The sequence below is a fragment of the Schistocerca nitens genome, chromosome 4, assembly GCF_023898315.1.
Source record: "Schistocerca nitens isolate TAMUIC-IGC-003100 chromosome 4, iqSchNite1.1, whole genome shotgun sequence".
NCBI classification, from domain to species: Eukaryota; Metazoa; Arthropoda; class Insecta; order Orthoptera; family Acrididae; genus Schistocerca; species Schistocerca nitens.
In genome coordinates this window covers 800870338-800891382 of record NC_064617.1, presented here as the reverse complement: position 1 = coordinate 800891382, position 21045 = coordinate 800870338, and the positions used below count along the sequence as shown (strand labels likewise).

Here is a 21045-nt window from a genome sequence, read left to right as displayed (position 1 = left end):
GTGGTCGGTAAACAGTGCAGACAAGAAGAGGATGGAGTCTTTTGAAATTTGGTGCTACCGAGGAATACTGAAGATTAGGTGAGTACGTGAGATAAATAATCAAGAGTCATTGAGCCGCCGGCTGCGGTGGCCGTGCGGTTCTAGGCGCTGCAGTCCGGAACCGCGGGACTGCTACGGTCGCAGGTTCGAATCCTGCCTCGGGCATGGATGTGTGTGATGTCCTTAGGTTAGTTAGGTTTAAGTAGTTCTAAGTTCTAGGGGACTGATGACCTAAGATGTTAAGTCCCATAGTGCTCAGAGCCATTTGAACCATTTGGCATTGAGCCTAACGGGGAAAAAAGGAATTTATGGCACATCTTGACTATAAGAAGCGATCGATTTTTGGATGGATCAAGGTTGAGTGTTGAACGAATCGTCAGTTTAGTAACTGAGGGAAATTTGGAAATTTGGCGTGGGGGCGGCGGGGTGGGGGTGGGAGGGGGGGTGGGGGGGATGGCGGGTAACAATAGTAGAAGGAGAGCAAGACTCCACTTATTAAGAAGATTCAGAAGAATGTAGGTTGTAGTAGTTATGCAGAGATGAAGTGGTTTGCAGATAACAGATTATGGTAAAGAGCTGCATGAAACCGGTGTTCGGACTGAAAACCACAATAACATCATCAATAATAATAATACTGACTGCCCCTCGGCTATTTTGTGAAATTACGGTTGACCTTTTGTCACTAATTTCAATTCTGCATCCATGCCAACAGTAACACTTTAAAAGCAAATATCTAAGGACACGTTTTTGCTGGGAGTACACTAACTGTTCCACCACAGTTGTTTTAGAGTTTGGGGATCGGAAGTAAATATCAGACTAAAGATTAAAATGTCTGGTATTCACTCCACAGTCTGTCCCGAGAGTTTTTTTCTCTCAAGTACAACTTCTTTCAGCTGTGTCAAATGCTTTCTTAACATCAAAAATGCCTAATTACGAATGTCATTACGGTTCACGTAAAACTGTGGGACCTCAAATAACTGCGTAAGTCAGTTCAGTCATGGGACGGGAAGGACATCCCGCCTCCCACTGGAGGATACCTAGGAATGCTCTATGGCGTTCAAAACAATATTCGAGCTTTACTTTTATCCTTAATCTACAAGGCATGCGTTGCCTTAGTTTAATTCAGGAAATAAAGCTGCCGATCCCAACTGTTGATCTATTCTCATTACCAATACTTTCAACTCTTATTGATACACCTTCGGCATTCTACGCTGTGATCTGGCGTTCACTTAAAGGCTTAAGCTCGTAAGTATTTCTGCAGTATCAGTAAATAACTGGCAACTTTTTACAGATAATTAAGAGGTCGCTCAAGCCTTGCACTAATGTCTAGAGGGTAGTCAGTCAATACAGTTACCTTCTCATACTTCAATACAATGCAGAAAACACCAATATCGATTTATCAAAATTATGTATAAATCAGTGGAATGAAGTAATTACATACTTCAACCATAAACATTGACTCTTCCGTTCACGTTAGTCGGCAGAAGATCAATGAATTCTGGAGGGCAGTAGTTCGAATTATCGTTTGGTGGCCCATACTTAGGTTATCTGTGATTTTACTAAAACGCCAAGGCAAATGTTGGGACAATGCTTTTGAAAAGGTCACTGCCAATTTCCTACTCCCATCCGGCTCCAACTCTCTGAGAGTTGTCCATTCCTTATGTTATGCCGTGGACAGAAACTGTGACAACAGTAAAACATTCAAAAACACTCCTCCAGAGAAACCTAAAGTGGACGACCATATAAACCTAGGTCCAGAAAATTAGACGCCAATTTTGGATTTATTGGAAGGATCACAAGGAAATGCATTCTCCTTCGGAAGAACAGATTATGAATCACTCATTCGGTAGACCCTTGAGTGTTGCTCGTGAGTCTAGGACCCGTAGCATGTAAAGTTAATAGGTGGGTTCATTTAGTACGCGAGAGAGTGTTACGGAGATAGTCAAAGAGCTCAAACGGTAGCCGCTGCAAGAGAGGCGTTGTACGTCACGGAGAGATTTACTGATAACATTCTGAGTCAGCGAACATGTTCCTTCCTCCAACGTACATCTCGAGATATAAACATGACAGGAAAAATCAAAGAAATTATATGGATCACGCATCATTCGAGAACGGAACTGGAAAGGTGCTTACTCTCTGACATACGCAGTAAAGTTGCATGCGGAGTTAATATGTACATGTAGTAGAGGTAGACCAGAAGCACACAGTGCTTAACGTGTCCTTCTACATCTACATCTTCATGACTACTCTGTAATTCACATTTAAGTGCTTGGCAAAGGGTTCATCGAACCACAATCATACTATCTCTCTACCATTCCACTCCCGAACAGCGCGCGGGAAAAACGAATACCTAAACCTTTCTGTTCGAGCTCTGATTTCTCTTATTTTATTTTGATGATCATTCCTACCTATGTAGGTTGGACTCAACAAAATATTATCGCATTCGGAAGAGAACTGAAATTTCGTAAATAGATCTCGCCGCGACGAAAAACGTCTTTGCTTTAATTACTTCCATCCCAACTCGCTTATCATATCTGCCACACTCTCTCCCCTATTACGTGATAATACAAAACGAGCTGCCCTTTTTTGCACCCTTTCGATGTCCTCCGTCAATACCACCTGGTAAGGATCCCACACCGTGCAGCAATATTCTAACAGAGGACGAACGAGTGTAGTGTAAGCTGTCTCTTTAGTGGACTTGCATCTTCTAAGTGTCCTGCCAATGAAACGCAACCTTTGGCTCGCCTTCCCCACAATATTATCTATGTGGTCTTTCCAACTGAAGTTGTTCGTAATTTTAACACCCAGGTACTTAGTTGAATTGACAGCGTTGATAATTGTACTATTTATCGAGTAATCGAATTCCAACGGATTTCTTTTGGAACTCATGTGGATCACCTCACACTTTTCGCTATTTTGCGTCAACTGCCACCTGCCACACCATACAGCAATCTTTTCTGAATCGCTTTGCAACTGATACTGGTCTTCGGATGGCCTTACTAGACGGTAAATTACAGCATCATGTGCGAACAACCTAAGAGAACTGCTCAGATTGTCACCCAGGTCATTTATATAGATCAGGAACAGCAGAGGTCCCAGGACGCTTCCCTGGGGAACACCTGATATCACTTCAGTTTTACTCGATGATTTGCCGTCTATTACTACGAACTGCGACCTTCCTGACAGGAAATCACGAATCCAGTCGCACAACTGAGACGATAGCCCATAGGCCCGCAGCTTGATTAGAAGTCGCTTGTGAGGAACGGTGTCAAAAGCTTTCCGGAAATCTAGAAATACGGAATAAACTTGAGATCCCCTGTCGATAGCGGCCATTACTTCGTGTGAATAAAGAGCTATCTGCGTTGCACAAGAACGATGTTTTCTGAAACCATGCTGATTACGTATCAATAGATCGTTCAAATGGTTCAAATAGTCTCAGCACTATGGGACTTAACATCTGAGGTCATGAGTCCCCTAGAACTTAGAACTACTTAAACCTAACTAACCTAAGGACATCACACACATCCATGCCCGAGGCAGGATTCGAACCTGCGACCGTAGCAATCTCGCGGTTCCGGACTGAGCGCCTAGAACCGCTCGGCCACCGCGGCCGGCAATAGATCGTTCCCTTCGAGGTGATTCATAATGTTTGAATACAGTATATGCTCCAAAAGCCTACTGCAAACCGATGTCAATGATATAGGTCTGTAGTTCGATGGGTTACTCCTACTACCCTTCTTAAACACTGGTGCGACCTGCGCAATTTTCCAATCTGTAGGTACAGATCTATCGGTGAGCGAACGGTTGTATATGATTGCTAAGTAGGGAGCTATTGTATCAGCGTAATCTGAAAGGAACCTAATCGGTGTACAATCTGGACCTGAAGACTTGCCCGTATCAACCGATTTGAGTTGCTTCGCAACCCCTAAGGTATCTACTTCTAAGAAACTCATGCTAGCAGCTGTCCGTGTTTCAAATTCTGGAATATTCCATTCGTCTTCCCTGGTGAAGGAATTTCGGAAGACAGCGTTCAATAACTCCGCTTTAGCGGCACAGCCGTCGGTAACAGTACCATCGGCACTGCGCAGCGAAGGTATTGACTGCGTCTTGCCGCTTGTGTACTTTACATACGACCAGAATTTCTTCGGATTTTCTACCAACCTAATACGAGAGCAACGTCTACGTCGGGAAACGTACATTCGTAGCAAAAAAATGGCTCTGAGCACTATGGGACTCAACTGCTGAGGTCATTAGTCCCCTAGAACTTAGAACTAGTTAAACCTAACTAACCTAAGGACATTACAAACATCCATGCCCGAGGCAGGATTCGAACCTGCGACCGTAGCGGTCTTGCGGTTCCAGACTGCAGCGCCTTTAACCGCACGGCCACTTCGGCCGGCTACATTCGTAGCTCATTCGCTCACTTTCCCTAGGCATATTTTCAGTTACAAATAATATCTGCAACGTTTTAGAAGGGCCAAGACAAAGCTGCACCTGAGAGCGACGTATCTCGACACCTCGCTCCTGCACACCGGGCGCGGCTACGCACTGTGCGTGTGGTCACCGTGCAGTGTGTAGGCGCCGCTAACGCTTACCGTCGCAGTCCTGCGGTGCGGTCGTCGACATGCTGTGTTCGCGCGCGCTGCCTCCTGCGTCCGCCGGCGTCCTGACGCACCTGCCCCACGTGACGTCGCTGCCGCCTGCTTTTATCCGCTCGGCCGGGTGCACCTCGTGCGGCTGCGGTGACGCAGCAGGTGCAGAATCTCCTCTGAAATAGCACCGAGGGGCCTCTATGCTTCACAACTCTAACCGACATAAGCATTAAAACCACGTGCTGTCACTCCACGAGCCACTGCTGAAACATTCGGAATCCGGCCAAAGACTTAAGTACAGTCCCATAACAGGGAAGATGAGGCCACCACCTCCACTATGATTGCTGACGGAAAAGAGCCGATAAAAATTTCGGCTATGCTCTAGGCCTCCGGAGGTTCCACTCAAGTATTATTTGGGAAAACACCGCCGTCTTTTTACACTGCGTGACAAAAAAGGTGAAGCACCCAAATGTGGAGGAGGAAACGAAGTGAAACTTTACAGGTTCAAAGATTCCTTTAGTGAAGAGGAAAGGCCGCTGGACCTGATGGGATGCCAGTTCGATTTTACACAGAGTACGCGAAGGAACTTGCCCCCCTTCTTGCAGCGGTGTACCGTAGGTCTCTAGAAGAGCGTAGCGTTCCAATGGATTGGAAAAGGGCACAGGTCATCCCCGTTTTCAAGAAGGGACGTCGAACAGATTTGCAGAACTATAGACCTATATCTCTAACGTCCATCAGTTGTAGAATTTTGGAACGCGTATTGTGTTCGAGTATAATGACTTTTCTGGAGACTAGAAATCTACTCTGTAGGAACCAGCATGGGTTTCGAAGAAGACGGTCGTGTGAAACGCAGCTCGCGCTATTCGTCCACGAGACTCAGAGGGCCATGGACAAGGGTTCACAGGTAGATGCCGTGTTTCTTGACTTCCGCAAGGCGTTCGATACAGTTCCCCCACAGTCGTTTAATGAACAAAGTAAGAGCATATGGACTATCAGACCAATTGTGTGACTGAATTGAAGAGTTACTAGATAACAGAACGCAGCATGTCAATCTCAATGGAGAGAAGTCTTCCGAAGTAAGAGTGATTTCAGGTGTGCCGCAGGGGAGTGTCGCAGGACTGTTGCTATTCACAATATACATAAATGACCTTGTGGATGACATCGGAAGTTCACTGAGGCTTTTTGCGGATGATGCTGTGGTATATCGAGAGGTTGTAACAATGGAAAATTGTTCTGAAATGCAGGAGGATCTGCAGCGAATTGACGCATGGTGCAGGGAATGGCAATTGAATCTCAATGTAGACAAGTGTAATGTGCTGCGAATACATAGAAAGATAGATCCAATATCATTTAGCTACAAAATAGCAGGTCAGCAACTGGAAGCAGTTAATTCCATAAATTATCTGGGAGTACGCATTAGGAGTGATTTAAAATGGAATGATCATATAAAGTTGATCATTGGTAAAGCAGATGCCAGACTGAGATTCATTGGAAGAATCCTAAGGAAATGCAATCCGAAAACAAAGGAAGTAGGTTACAGTACACTTGTTCGCCCACTGCTTGAATATTGCTCACCAGTGTGCGATCCGTACCAGATAGGGTTGATAGAAGAGATAGAGAAGATCCAACGGAGAGCAGCGCGCTTCGTTACACGATTATTTAGTAATCGCGAAAGCGTTACGGAGATGATAGATAAACTCCAGTGGAAGACTCTGCAGGAAGACGCTCAGTAGCTCGGTACGGGCTTTTGTTGAAGTTTCGAGAACATACCTTCACCGAAGAGTCAAGCAGTATATTGCTCCCTCCTACGTATATCTCGCGAAGAGCCCATGAGGATAAAATCAGAGAGATTAGAGCCCACACAGAAGCATACCGACAATCCTTCTTTCCACGAACAATACGAGACTGGAATAGAAGGGAGAACCGATAGAGGTACTAAAGGTATCCTCTGCCACACACCGTCAGGTGGCTTGCGGAGTATGGATGTAGATGTAGATTACAAAATCGAGTCACATTTACAAAGAACTTGATAGTACGAGTCCACTTATCAGTTTGAATGACACTACCTTGTGGCCTGGATACACACACGATTCGCCTGGGAAGCTTATCATAAAGCCGTTGCACCCTCTCCTGAGCAAGCTGGCCCACAACTATTGTAACTCGCCCTGGGTATCCTGGATATTGGCACAAGGGGGGAGTTGACGTCCTAGGTGGCCCCACAGATGTGCGAATCTGGCTGGCCATGGGAATGGGCGCGCAAACAGTTCAGAGACACACGCCGTGTTGTAGACATTGCCCTGTTGAAAAGTGACACCACGGTACTGTCACGCCGTCAGATTTCCCCCAGTCACTTAAATGATTCAAATGGCTCTGAGCAGTATGGGACTTAACATCTGAGGTCATCAGTCCCCTAGAACTTAGAACTACTTAAACCTAACTAACCTAAGGACATCACACACATCCATGCCCGAGGCAGGATTCGAACCTGCGACCGTAGCAGCAGCGCGGTTCCGGACTGGCCTAGAGCCGCTCGGCCACAACGGCCGGCCCCTCAGTCACCACCAGTCGCGACTTGAAGTCGTACCTGATACCCCTCCACGCCATGACGGCAGGAGTAGTCAAAACATTGGCAGAATGCGACCTCTCCCGCCGCCGCTATATTCGGCAATGATGGTCATTCGGGGTGGTGCGGAAGCACTATTCATCAGTGAACACAAATCGTTGTCATTCATCAAAAGTCCATGCTACCCAGTCATGACACCATTCCCAATGCAGCCTGTTTGGGTTGTGCTGTTAACGGCAGCCTACACATGAGACTGTTATCCCCCGGCCCGACTACTATTATTCTCTGAACAATGTTCCAGGGTGACACTGCAAATTGCACAGAATCCACTGTTTGTTCTCGGGTGGCAGGAGCTGATGTGAACGGGTTTCAGTGTGCTTTGTGCACAGGACAGTGATTATTCCTTGGACGTTATCGACCAGTAGCTTGACGACGACTATGTCTACCCTCACGTTCCCGCGCAGTACAACAATGGGCAACTGTCACATTCGAAATGGAGACCAACACTGAGGTTCCTTTCAAACTCCGTCAAGTGCTGATAACGCTATCTCACACGGTTACACGACACCTTCGTGTCCTCCAAAGTGATCACCCTTCATCTGACGCTGTTCACGTCCCTTATAAACACCATCAGGCCTAGTAACAACACTGAACACGAAAACACTAAGGCACTCTGGTGATTATTCTACCTGTCACAGAGAATAGCTTCTGTACGTATATGTGTAAGAAGTTACACTGACACCCGGCCATGTCTTCTGAGTGCTTCACATTTTTTGTCAGACAATGTATATAATTCATTGCATTGAAAGTTTTACTCTCTCGTGTTTCGTCCTTTATGGACAACGAAGATCTCTTCCACCGAAATCATATGGATTCCGCAACAGAGATCTTAGAAACTCAAGTTGCTCCGTTCGTCCATGAGATACAGAGGGCCGTAGATACAGGCACGCAAGTTGATGCTTTTTCCTTGACTTCGGAATACAATGGATACTGTTCGCTTAATGAACTTCAGAGTATCGGACCATATGTAGTCGTGCTTGACCAGGCGACAGCGTCAGATCTAAAAGTAACAGCGTAAGCTCCGCTATGGAGACAGGGCCCTGACTGTTAATGAACTACAATATATAAAAACGATCTGTTGAATAACGTTGCAAGCTCCCTGAGGATGTTGGCAGATGGTACTACTGTCTATAAAAAATATTATTTGCAAAGGATCGACTCTTGGTGCAGGGAATGCCACTTAACTCTTGGAGTAAATGAAAGTAACGTACTGAGTAGAAACACGAGGAAAGCCCCAATACTGTGCAGTTACACTATTGACAGTAAATCATGAAAAAGAGTCCTAAATGTAAAATAACAGGGAGTAACCGTCCAGAACGACCAAAAATGGAAAGCCCACTCAGAACTAGTCGTAGGAAAAGCAAATGGCAGATTGATTGGAAGAGTCCTGAAGAAACTCGTGCAAGAATGCAGTGGCTTATGAAACACTCTTTCGACCAATTCTTGAGTACTATTCGTCAATTTTGGAAGCTTATCTCGTAGGGTTAATAGATTAGCTCCAAAGAGGAGCGACGAGGTTAGTCACACGTTTGTTTAGTAAGCACGATAGCGATACAGAAACGCTCAACAGAAGAGTTGGCATAACGGAGAGATTTGCTGTTGAAATTCCGAGAGTTAATTTTCAATCAAGAGTCGACTTTTCTAAGAGAGAGGGAAAAAAAGACACACCATGAAGGAAGTATCTGAATGTGTTGTAAATCGGTAGATGTGATCTACATGTACAAACAAACAAATGATTACAATTTCAGAAAGAAACTGGATGATTTATTCAAGAGAAAGAACTTCACAAAATGAGGAAGGCAATGACGCGTGAAAGACGTATGTGTTCATTACCAGCGATGGCGAGGCATGACAGAATCTCTGACCAGAGAGTTATTTATCGTTGCTAGTCTGCGCTTGACCGCGCGAGACGACAGTGCTAGTGTGTGTGGCGAGTCGGCAGAGGGAGGTTACATGCGTTCGTCCACTTCTGGCCCTTATACAAGCAGTTATTCGGTTTGGCACTGATTGATAGTTGTTGCATTTGCTACCGAAGGATATAGTACCCAATTCTGTCCAATTGGCGCGACAGGTCGACAAAATCCCGAGCTGGTTGGACAAACCTGCCCATAATGCTCAAACGTTCCCAATTGGTGAGAGATCCGCGCGACTCTGAGGGCCAATGTAGGGTTGGGCAACAACGAAGACATGAAGTAGACACTCTCGCCGTGTTCGAACGGGCGTTATTTTGCTGAAGTTTAAGCCCAGGATGGCTTGCCATGAAGGGCAACAAAACTGAGCGTAGAATATCATCTCCGTACCGCTGTGCTGTAAGGGTGAAACGGATGACAACCAAAGGGATCCTGCTATTAAAAAAAATTAAAAAAAGGAACTCCAGGTCATCACACCTTGTTGTTGGGCCGGGTGGTGCATGAGTGTCAGGTTGGTATCCCACCACTGCCCAGGGCGTCTCCAGGCGCGTCTTCGCTGATAATCGGGTCTCTGTTCGAAGGCACTGAAGACACTTCTATTTCAGTCAAAGGGATTCCAGGCCGAATGTGCCCGACACCAATTTAAACCGGCTCATTGGTGTACGAGGTCAGCTCACCTCCCTCTCTGTGCACCGCCTATGACTTGTGGTCACTGAAGCTCCCGTTGCATTTCGTATCGGTGATAATGCAGAATCCAGGCCTCTGTCGTCTTTCTAGGTCGACTGCTTCCTTCTTGACGCTGTGTTTGCCATGGTTCGCCCATTCCGGTCAACATCGTCGAATAATGGCATTGCTCCTATTCAAATGTCGAGCTATTCACCGATTACTCCAACCGGCTTCTTTGGGCCCAGCTACACATCGTCTCTAAAATGATGACATCTGTGTGCATTGTTCATGCGCCTGTCTGCGAGGCATTGTTATTGCCTAATTGAGTTCACGGAATGCAATTCGCGAAGACGTTATGCGCTTCCCAGCTACGCGGTGAAACTGCACTGCAGCGCCACAAATTCATCCAACGGCCGCCAAAGTTTACTGTTTCGTATTTTCCGACGATACCTTTATGAATATGACATTGTGATCAATTTGCATTTTTAATGTTTTCCTTTTTCTATCTCAAAAAAGTCAAAGCAGTCGGGGACCGAGCGTAGGGGAGCAGATCCAGGGATCTGTATCGCGTGCTAGGCAAGGTTCTTGTGGATGTGGTTTGCCATTGCCTTCCTCTGTTGTGTTGTTGCAGTTTCAAGTGTGTGTCAGTGTCGTTTGTATGATAATGGTGAGTGGTTGTACATTGTAGTGTTCGTACTTCTGTGGATAAAGGGGAGGGAGAGGGGAATCTGGCGTCAGTACATGGCCTTCTTTTCTCGAACTGTTGGTCAGGAACTTTGTTCCACCACGTTTTCTCCACACAGGCGTGTTTTGGCGACTGAGGCAGGACTCCTTCCATCTATATGTCGCTAAATGATCATGACTGGGAAATAGGAGCAATTATTACTGATGCTGAAGGACAGTCCTTCTTTCCGTGTGCTATCTTGAAACGGACAGGAAAGGGAGAAAAAAATGTTCAAATGTGTGTGAAATCTTATGGGACTTAACTGCTAAGGTCATCAGTCCCTATGCTTACACACTACTTAACCTAAATTATCCTACGGACAAACACACACACCCATGCCCGAGGGAGGACTCGAACCTCCGCCGGGACCAGCCGCACAGTCCCAGGAAAGGGAGAAATGATATTAGTATCAGAAATACCCACCACCACACAACACAAAGTGGCTTGACGAGTACAGATGCAGATGTAGCAAGACGTTATTACCCTCGAAATTTCAAACATTTGTACGATGCCGAGCCAGCATCAATACATTCCCTCTACCTTGCCCGAAAACATCTTGCAAATCATCACTCACGCAATTTTAAATCATTTCCACTTCCCCCATTCCTCTTCGTGTTGTCTTAAAGCGGTGATCAAATATTTTCTCCACATGCCCATTAAAGATGTAATTACCTCCATTTCTCATAAGAGGGTAACTATGTTACGTTGACAAAGTACGCGGTGATGATACACTCGGAAGCAGATAGTTCGAATCCCACTGGTAGAAAAATTTTTCATACTATGTATATGTGCTGAACTACCTTCCAGATCTCTCTGTAGTGTCTCAGGGAGTGAAAGCATGTGAGAAAGATGATGATAAGACGAATGTCGAATGAGATCTTTAGGCCTGACGGTGCTGCTTCAGAAGAGTGCTGGTACACACCCTCCGCTCCCTCTCATCTTCATCATTAACAGCACACATACGAGACTGCACTCCACAAGCAGTCAACACACTCAACGACAACACTAAAGACCGAACTAGGCAACGACCCATCAGAGAGTATTATTTCGTCTGCACTTCGAGCATTAGGCATTTGCCTGCAGCGGAACCCATCTTTCCCTGAGCATCAACTGTTCGCATTAAAGCCAACTTCATAACCTAACCTGCTTGGTCCATTTCTGTCTCACTTTCTACAGCTCCATACAAGCAATCAACCTCTTCTCTATCAAATCATCCTTCAGTGCTGCAGTCGTCATATTCATGTTCCTCATATATTGAATTCCGGTTTTCTTATAAAATACTAGCGGTTCAAAGCAGTTTTTAGTAGCGTTTAAGATTACCATCTTTCCAGCACGTTCAAAATCAAGCTAAGCCGCGCAGTCTTGAAGGCAACTATGCGGTGGAGAAACAAAGTTCAAATCCTCATCCAGCCATCCATATACATACAGCTACTTTATGTGGTTTCTTGCAGATTAGGCAAATGGCGGGAAGACGCTTAAAAAAAGAGAAAAGGTGGGGTGTACTACGACCGATTTCCGATTTGCTGTATCATCCTTCTCCAGCTGATCATCTCTTACGTCCTTCACGCCACATTGACATTTCTAGGTTACTGGTTTTAAACATGTAAACACATAATAAATTTTGCGAAATATTTCAAATTTATTTTTGTATTTCTTCTCTCCTGTAGTTATGGGATTCGCCTCTCTGTTGCATTATTGGGCAGCATTTATTTATTTATTATTAAAACTGTAGACAGCTGACATACAAGACGAAAGTCTTATGCGTCCTGAGTCTGTGAATCGATCTGCTTGTTATCATATTTTCTGAGCCATATGTCACAGACCCGCGCGGCATTGGCTCTGAGCACTATGCGACTTAACCTCTGAGGTCATCAGTTGCCTAGAACTTAGAACTAATTAAACCTAACTAACCTAAGGACATCACACACATCCATGCCCGAGGCAGGATTCGAACCTGCTACCGTAGCGGTCTCTCGGTTCCAGACTGTAGCGCCTAGAACTGCACGGCCACTCCGGCCGGCCCCGCGCGGCATTAGTGTAAACGAGAGTGTGAAAGAGCCTAAGAAGCACATTCTGGTTCGTCAGTCTACCACAACGAAGGTCGTTAATCCGACATGGGGCTTCGATCAACGCCTCGCCCAGATTCTCCAGATCTGAAGACTGAAATAAACGTTTCGCTCAGTATTATCTTCCTGAATCCGACGAAGATTTGTGCGGATGGCTCAAAGGCCATCGACAGCGATTAAGTGGGATGTGCAATATACAACCCTGCAGAAAATTATCATTTCTTATTTCTCTACCTAAGGAGACAACAATATATTACGCGGGAGCCATTGCAGTTGAGAAACAGTAAAACACAGTAGATCTTGCAGACGAGGCAGTACGGTGATGTTAACAGATTCCCTAAGTGTACTAAACAGCCTTAAAAAACTAAAATGGATCAAAAGTGTGTCGTCTAAAATTATAATAATTATTAAAGAAGTCGTTACAAATGAGCAAGAGGAACAGTAACAATTTCTTGTGGATTCCAGGGCACAGTGCTACCTTTCATAATGAAATAGCAGACAGCTTAGCGAAGCGAGCATGCTAAATAAGACATTTCCTTATGAAGAAATGCTGAGATTAATTAATGAAAAAGCGAGGAAGGACTGACAGACGAAATGGGATTCGATCGTGATGTCAAAAGGAGTAAATACGGCTAGCTGTACCCTAAAATCGTTTTCCCCTCCCCCCCCCCCCCCCTTGGTTTACTGATTGAAATAGGAGCAGACGATTCATAATAACGACGACGCGCACGCGCTTAAATCATGGCAAATTCCCAGACCACATGTTCCGAATAGGATTGAAGGAATCTCCAGTATGTGATTTATGCAGTGATGAAGGAGATGTGAATCATCTACTGTTCTCGTGTACCAGATACAGGAAACAACAAAAATCCTTTATCAGAGTGTCGGTTAATGCAAAGGTTCCTCTTCCAACGTCGGCTGCTGCGTTGCTATCGACCCAAAAGAGGGCACTGTTTTTAAATGTGATGTCAACCTCCTAAATATATGTGACGTGACTACAGAGGTTGTTCACGAAGATATGCAAATATTTTAAAGAAGCAAAGATTATTATACAAGTAAATTTGTTTACTTTCCATTAAGAATGTAGAAACGTTTATGTCATTGTTGGCAACCGTTAGTGAATTGTTTCGGTCGTTTCCTAACCTTGAATTGAGTTAGTTTTCTGTATTGTTCCGTGAAAGAACATAATAACTACAGTGTATTTAAGTGAAACCACATAGTAACTGTTGTAATTTGTAGATTATTTATGAAATAGGGATGCCTTTCAAATTTACGAAAGAGGAATACGCCGATATAGTGTATATTTTATGAGGACAAAGTCAATACATGCGAGGCATTACTTGCTCGCATTATGAATGCAATAGACGAAATTAAGAACAATCCTGTGAAACTGAAACGAGCAACAAAATATATTCATACACGTGCAGCTAAATGCATTGAACTCGGTGGAGACATTTTTGGACAATTATTGTGTACACTATACAACTTCCTTAACAATGAGCTTTGTTTTTTTTCGGTTTAACATGAATTCACGTGTGCTATGGTATTAATGAAAGCAGATTATCTGACACACCCATACAGTTTCAGTAAACGTTAATATCATCATTTTTCCAAAATTCAATTCTCTACAACTTCTGTTGAAAACTTTGTGCAATTGTCTGGAATTTAAAAAACAAATCGGGCCAAGTAGTTAATAAATTAAAAATTTTACGAAATTACGTCTTTGCTTCTCTGGATGTTCTGGAAAAACTACTGCAGATACATGTCCGGGACATGTTTTACTAGATTCACCAGTTCAATAACAAAAAAATAAATGGAAATCGTGCTTTACTTTAAACTCGTACAGTTTTGCGATGGCTGCATATTAGCGAAGTTGCTAAATTTCAGGCAACATCTTTTATTAGCCGTAATTCCGTAACTAAGCATTTGCAGTCTTATGTTTACTTGAGCTTTTTTCTTTAGTTTTATTTGTAGAATAACATATTAAAATATTTGCATAGCTTCGTGAATCGCCCTGTACAGTATAGAGCTAGACACAGCGTGTACATCATGTGCGGATTTTTGTATGCTATATTTCGTTTTTTTTACTATTGTGGTATAATCACATTATGAGTAGTTTATAGTGGTGGCATGTATCAATCATTTATTCACACCCTAAATATTTTTTGTAAAAAATAAAATAAACGCCTAGCCTATCTCCCTGTCTCGAACCATAGCGAGCTGCGCGTTAAACGGCACAGCAGGTCCCGCCTTCAGTGGGCGCCCTGGCAATGAAATTACAAGACAGAAAAAACAACAATATTCTCCAACTAGAGACCTAATTTTTGCAAGAATGATAAGTAAAAGGGATTTTTTTGTACCCAGCAATACTGGTAGCAGTAGTAACTGTAATATTTTGCTGAGTTTTTAACCGTGGAGTCTTTATTATACATATAACGTAAAGTACAGTTAGAAATATAATTGTAGACGGAAAATACAGCCTATTGTAGAAATCTAGTTGACAGCTTATAATTTGTAAATAAACAAATCTTTAAGCACAGTTTCTTAGACTTACCGGATATTTTTTCTTTAAACACTTAAAAATCGTCATGATTGGTACGCAGTGTCATTATAAGATTGTTATTTTATCTGTTGCACAATGTTGTACAATAAACTGAAACCTCTTACGTCACGTGGGTTACATACCATTCACAATTTGAACTGCAGTGTTAATCTCATTGCCACTTACTTGTGAGTTAACGTATAAGTTGCGTTGATAAAGTGTTAATTTTATGATAATGGGTCAACATCAGAAACATATTAACAATCTGGATCGTTGCCAACTTTCGCGTTGCTAGGCAAGCTCGCTCCGCATCAGCGGTAAACTGCAGCATGTTGTTCGCGGCGACTCACGCTGAACTAATTGTCGCGGGGGCACAAATTTACGAGTTCCCTGATAGCGGTGGGAAAATTTGTTGCAGGCCTTCCCACAACACACGTATTGAACACAATTATATGTTATTAACTAGAATCAGTGACATTTCGTCAAAGTCTTTCAGCGAAAGAAAAGAGCAGGTCTCGTAAGTCTTGCCTGGCTGTTAAAAGGATTGTTATTGTGTTCACACGAAGTTAATTGTTTTGAGGTCACCAATCTTTCCACAGCTTTTATGTTGTCTCTCTTTATCTATCCACATTCAACACCCTCTATAACATGCTTTGCATATCAGTAAGGAGTTCAGAAAAGAAGTTACACGTGTAGGCCCACGTTAAGATCATTGCGCAACGAGAATGGTGGAGTGTCGGAAGAGGGTGCATCGCAATTGGACGATTGAAATGGTGCGGCTACTGAAACGTACTTCGCAGCTGAAGTGCGAGGGGCAGTACTATTCTTGGGGGCAAAACGTCCAAATTGCATACAGATACCGTGAAATTCTGGCAGTACATTAATCAAATTCAGTGTCGCGTCCAGCCGTAATGAACTGACGTCAGCAGCAATTTGACCAAGGTCGCACAGGAGTGGGTTATGCTGACCGGGATGTCCAGATCTTGCAACATACAATTTCCATCTTGTCAGCAAGCTGAAGAATATCTGGAGGGAAAGAGCTTTCCCGACGACGAGGACGTTCACAAACAGAGGTTCTCGAATGATTCCGTGACCGAGAAGTGGATTTCTAACGTCGAGGAACTGAACGGCCGCTTTCCACAGAGACTTGGTAAGTATGCTGAAAAATATCAGTGTGACTTTGAAGTGTAGTGCAGCATTCAACAAAAAGTTAGATGGCCTGTCGTAAATAACATGCAACCTATTTTTTGAAATATTTTCATAAAAACTACTCATTTCAGAAGAAACTGAGGACATCCAGCAATCACCTCCTGGAACAGCGATCGTAGCGATTTCTATAGCGGTGCACTGGATCCACTTGAAACACTTGAAAAAATCGTAAGACCATAGGGGTTATCATTGGCTGTTTTGAAAAGAGCACACCGATGAGCGATGTAATGCCACTTCCTCGGAACGAAAATGAAAATCAAAAAATTAGCTCCAAAATTCCCAAATATTTCCCCAAAACAAGTTCCAAATTCCATGAAAAATGAACAAGCAAACAAATTTCTAGTCAACACTTTTATTTGGATATTAACCAGTAATTAAATCAGGAATCTAATACTTAATAATTTATTAACATACGAAAGGAAGATAGGATTGCAGTAAAATCAAACTCAAAATTCAAAATCATAGTAAATCCCAAAATCATTATAATTAAAATTCGCAAAGTAGAACCAACGTTCCCAAATAATACTCCGTGTGAGTTCTCTTTGAGATTCGTGAGTAATGGCTAAGGATAATTCAATCCATTGTCACTACGTTACGAGAGTTAGCCGAAGCGGGTCATACTTTTGAATCCTCGTATATGTAGGCGCATGAAACGATACTTTGACTTCAAATATTACGTTATTTAGAATTCAGATAGAGGACTTGCCTATATTAGACAGAAGTGACTTTTAATTAGATAACCTGAAGTTAACACTATTTAGGAAGTGAACACAGATAGACAATTTCATTCGTAATAACTAATGGACTATGGAACTTGGCGGTAGTTACGAAGCATATAATTTATAATTCCCCCCAACACCTGGGAAATCTTCTTCCTCACGGCTCTGTTAGGAAGTGGCTAATATTGTGTAATACACCAGCATATCGTGTCAATTCACTCAATAATCATTCAAGTTTTACAATATTATTTATAGAGATAACGTGCTGCGATATTATTTTACTGAAGCGCTCGGCGCTTATATAGAAACTGCTTGACGTTAGGGATTAATAACACTATTACGACTGATTATAGATTTGAGATTACAACCAGTCTATAGGGAATTTGGTGTCGCTGGAACTAATTTGAACTTATCATTAATATTTAAATAGCAACTGATAAACCATCGATTATAAACGATTTAATTACGAATTTGGTGAAGTAAATAACTCGCACAAGTCGCGAGTTCAGTTCATCAATGTTCTTTTTGTAACGTCGATACCAATACATAAGAAATAACAATCTCATTGCTCTACGGCTGAGTGTTAACCAAGACCGAAGATCCGAAGGACGTTATAGCAATGATCAACAGACTCATTGTTACGTCCTGCTCATCATAGCCAAGCACCGGTACATCTATTGCCACGTACTTACTACGTGGGGGAGTTGGAAAATAAGTTTCCCCTGTCGACAGTGGTCAGAGTTGTGTGTGAAAGGAAAAAAAAGAGAATGAGACATTAAAGATAAGACATATCTTTATTTTTATACATAATTTTCAAGTACGTTGAGACATTTATCATACCGCTTTATAAGCCTTCCAGGAAAAAATCAGGGCGTTGCGTACGGAAGAAGCGTTGAACGGCTTGCTTGGCATCAGCATTGCTGCCTAAGTGCCTTCCGCCGAGAGTCGTCTTCAAAGCTGGAAACAGATGGAAATCACTTGATGTGAGATCCGGACTGTAAGGCGGATGGTGTAGGCGCTCCCAACCAAGAGTTGCAATATGGTTTTGCGTTGGCGGCGCCGTGTGTGGTCTCGCATTGTCATCCAACAGCAGAACGCCAGATCTGAGAAGGCCAGACCGCTTATTCCGAATCACCTCTTTCAATTTCGTCAGAGTGGCACAGTACCACGTAGCATTGATGGTTGCATCCTCCAGAAAGTCCAGCAGCAAAACTCCTTAGGCATCGCAGAAAACGGTGAGTAGCACTTTACCTGCAGACGGAGTGCTTTGAACTTCTTTCGGACAGGTGATGACGGATGTTTCCACTCCATGGATGCGGCCTTCGATTCGGTTATGTAATGGTGAACCCACGTTTCATCCCCCGTCACAATCCGAAACAGAAAGTCATTGCCAGATTCATGGTAATGCACGAGCTGTTCCAGGCTGAACACCATGCGTTGTTCCATGTGTGTCGGGGTCAGTTGGCGGGGTACCAATCGTGCTGACACCTTCCTGTATCGAAGAATGTCGTGGATGATCTTGTGAGCTCGCTTATGTCCGATTCCAAGTTCTGCCGCTACCCCATCGATGGTGATACGCCGGTTCGCTTCAATCATGTCATCCACCTTCCTGACATTGGTATCTGTAGCGGTCGTGCGCGTCTATCCAGGTCTCGGTATGTCCTGCACCTGCTGACCTCCATCACTGAATTGCTGGCACCATCTCCGCGCCATTTGCCTCGACATCACACCTGACCCATACACCTCAACAAGGCGGTTATGAATTTCTGTGCCTGATACTCCACGTGCCCATTCATAGCGGATAACAGCTCTCACTTCCGCCTTTGACCACGACTCCAAAACGCACCTTCTCTGCATAGCTCAGGGAAAAGACTGAGCGGCTGGTCTCCGCTTTGCGCAGGCACCGCGACAGCACCATCTGCTTGATGGCGGTATTATCGGTATCGGTGTCTTGCACATGCGCGTTCACCTGCCGTGTCGTCTTTCGCCCATATCACACAACTCTGCCGACAGTCGACAGGGGAAACTTATTTTCCAACTCCCCCTCGTACATCATCGGTTTGTCACGTACGCTGAAATTTCTCCAGACTTGAATGATATGGACCTGAGAGCGCAGAAGTGATCAACAAATGATAGAAAAATGTTACACATCAACTAGTGACGTCTCAGAATCGGTTTCCACAGTGCAATGTTTAATTTTGCATTAGAAAGTAATTTTTATTTCTGGGATGCACTAATGTTGTTTTGTAGACAATTCCAAAAGAGAATGAACACACAGAACGAACGCACGCTTGCCTACACTGGCAAGCGTGTGTCAATTCTGTACCTTCTTTGTACGTAATGTGTCCATAGCAGACACAAGAGATTCTGGTCATACATAAAGCACACCAGTGGCATGACACAATCAATACCTTCACTGCGCGATAACAACGGCGAAGTCACTGATGACAGTGCCACTAAAGCAGAGTTATTAAACACAGTTTTCCGAAACTCCTTCACCAAAGAAGACGAAGTAAATTTTCCTGAATTCCAATCAAGAACAACTGCCAAGATGAGAAACATAGAAGTAGATATCCTCGGTGTAACAAAGCAGCTTAAATCACTTAATAAAGGAAAGGCCTCCGGTCCAGATTGTATACCAGTTAGGTTCCTCTAGGTTCCTCTCAGAGTATGCTGATAAAATAGCTCCATATTTAGCAATTATATACAACTACTCGCTCACAGAAGGATACGTACCTAAAGACTGGAAGATTGCTCAAGACACACCAATACCCAAAAACGGAAGTAGGAGTAATCCGCTGAATTATAGGCCTTTATATATCACTAACGTCGATTTCCAGTAGGGTTTTAGAACGTATACTGTATTCGAACATTATGAAGTACCTCGAAGAAAACGATTTATTGACAAATAGTCAACACGGATTCAGAAAATATCGTTCTTGTGAAACACAACTAGCTCTTTATACTCATGAAGTAATAAGTGCTATCGACAGGGGATGTCAAATTGTTTCTATATTTTTAGATTCCCAGAAGGCTTTCGACACCGTTTCTCACAAGCGTCTTCTAACCAAACTGCGTGCCTACGGAGTATCGCCTCAGTTGTGCGACTGGATTCGTGATTTCCTGTCAGAAAGGTCACAGTTCGTAGTAATACGCGGAAAGTCATCGAGTAAAACAGAAGTAATATCCGGCGTTCCCCAAGGAAGTGTTATAGGCCCTCTATTGTTCCTGATCTATATTAACGACATAGTAGGCAATCTGAGTAGCCGTCTTAGATTGTTTGCAGATGATGCTGTCATTTACCGTCTTGTAAAGTCATCAGATGATCAAAAAGACTTGCAAAATGATTTAGAAAAGATATCTGTATGGTACGAAAAGTGGCAATTGACCCTGAATAAAGAAAAGTGCGAAGTTATTCAAATGAGTACTAAAAGAAATCAGCTAAATTTCGATTACGCGATAAGTCACACAGATCTGAGGGCTGTAAATTCAACTAAATACTTAGGGATTACAATTACAAATAACCTAAATTGGACCGATCACATAGATAATATTGTGGGTAGAGCAAACCAAAGACTGCGATTCATTGGCAGAACACTTAGAAAGTGCAACAGGTCTACCAAAGAGACTGCTTACATTACGCTTGTCCGCCCTATTCTGGAGTATTGCTGTGCAGTGTGGGATCCGCAACAGGTGGGACTGACGGATGACATCGAAAAAGTACAAAGAAGGGCAGCTCGTTTTGTATTATCGCGAAATAGGGGAGATAGTGTCACAGGCATGATACGTGAATTGGAGTGGCAATCATTAAAACAAAGGCGTTTTTCGTTGCGACGGGATCTTCTCATGAAATTTCAATCACCAGTTTTCTCCTCTGATTGCGAAAACATTCTGTTGGCACCCACCTACATAGGGAGAAATGATCATCACGATAAAATAAGAGAGATCGGGGTTC

The 21045-nt window shown here is 43.5% G+C and overlaps 1 protein-coding gene across 1 annotated transcript in view; it reads right to left on the bottom strand.

The window, feature by feature from the left end:
- LOC126252578 (sialin-like) overlaps positions 1–11796 on the bottom strand; it is a 120226-nt gene extending 108430 nt beyond the window's left edge. The window contains exons 1-2 of the mRNA XM_049953479.1: positions 11729–11796; positions 4635–4807 (exon numbers count right to left, since the gene is read on the bottom strand). Of these exons, the coding sequence (XP_049809436.1) occupies positions 4635–4807; positions 11729–11796 (241 nt within the window). The remainder of the gene's footprint in view (positions 1–4634; positions 4808–11728) is intronic.
- Between the last annotated feature and the right edge of the window lie 9249 nt (positions 11797–21045).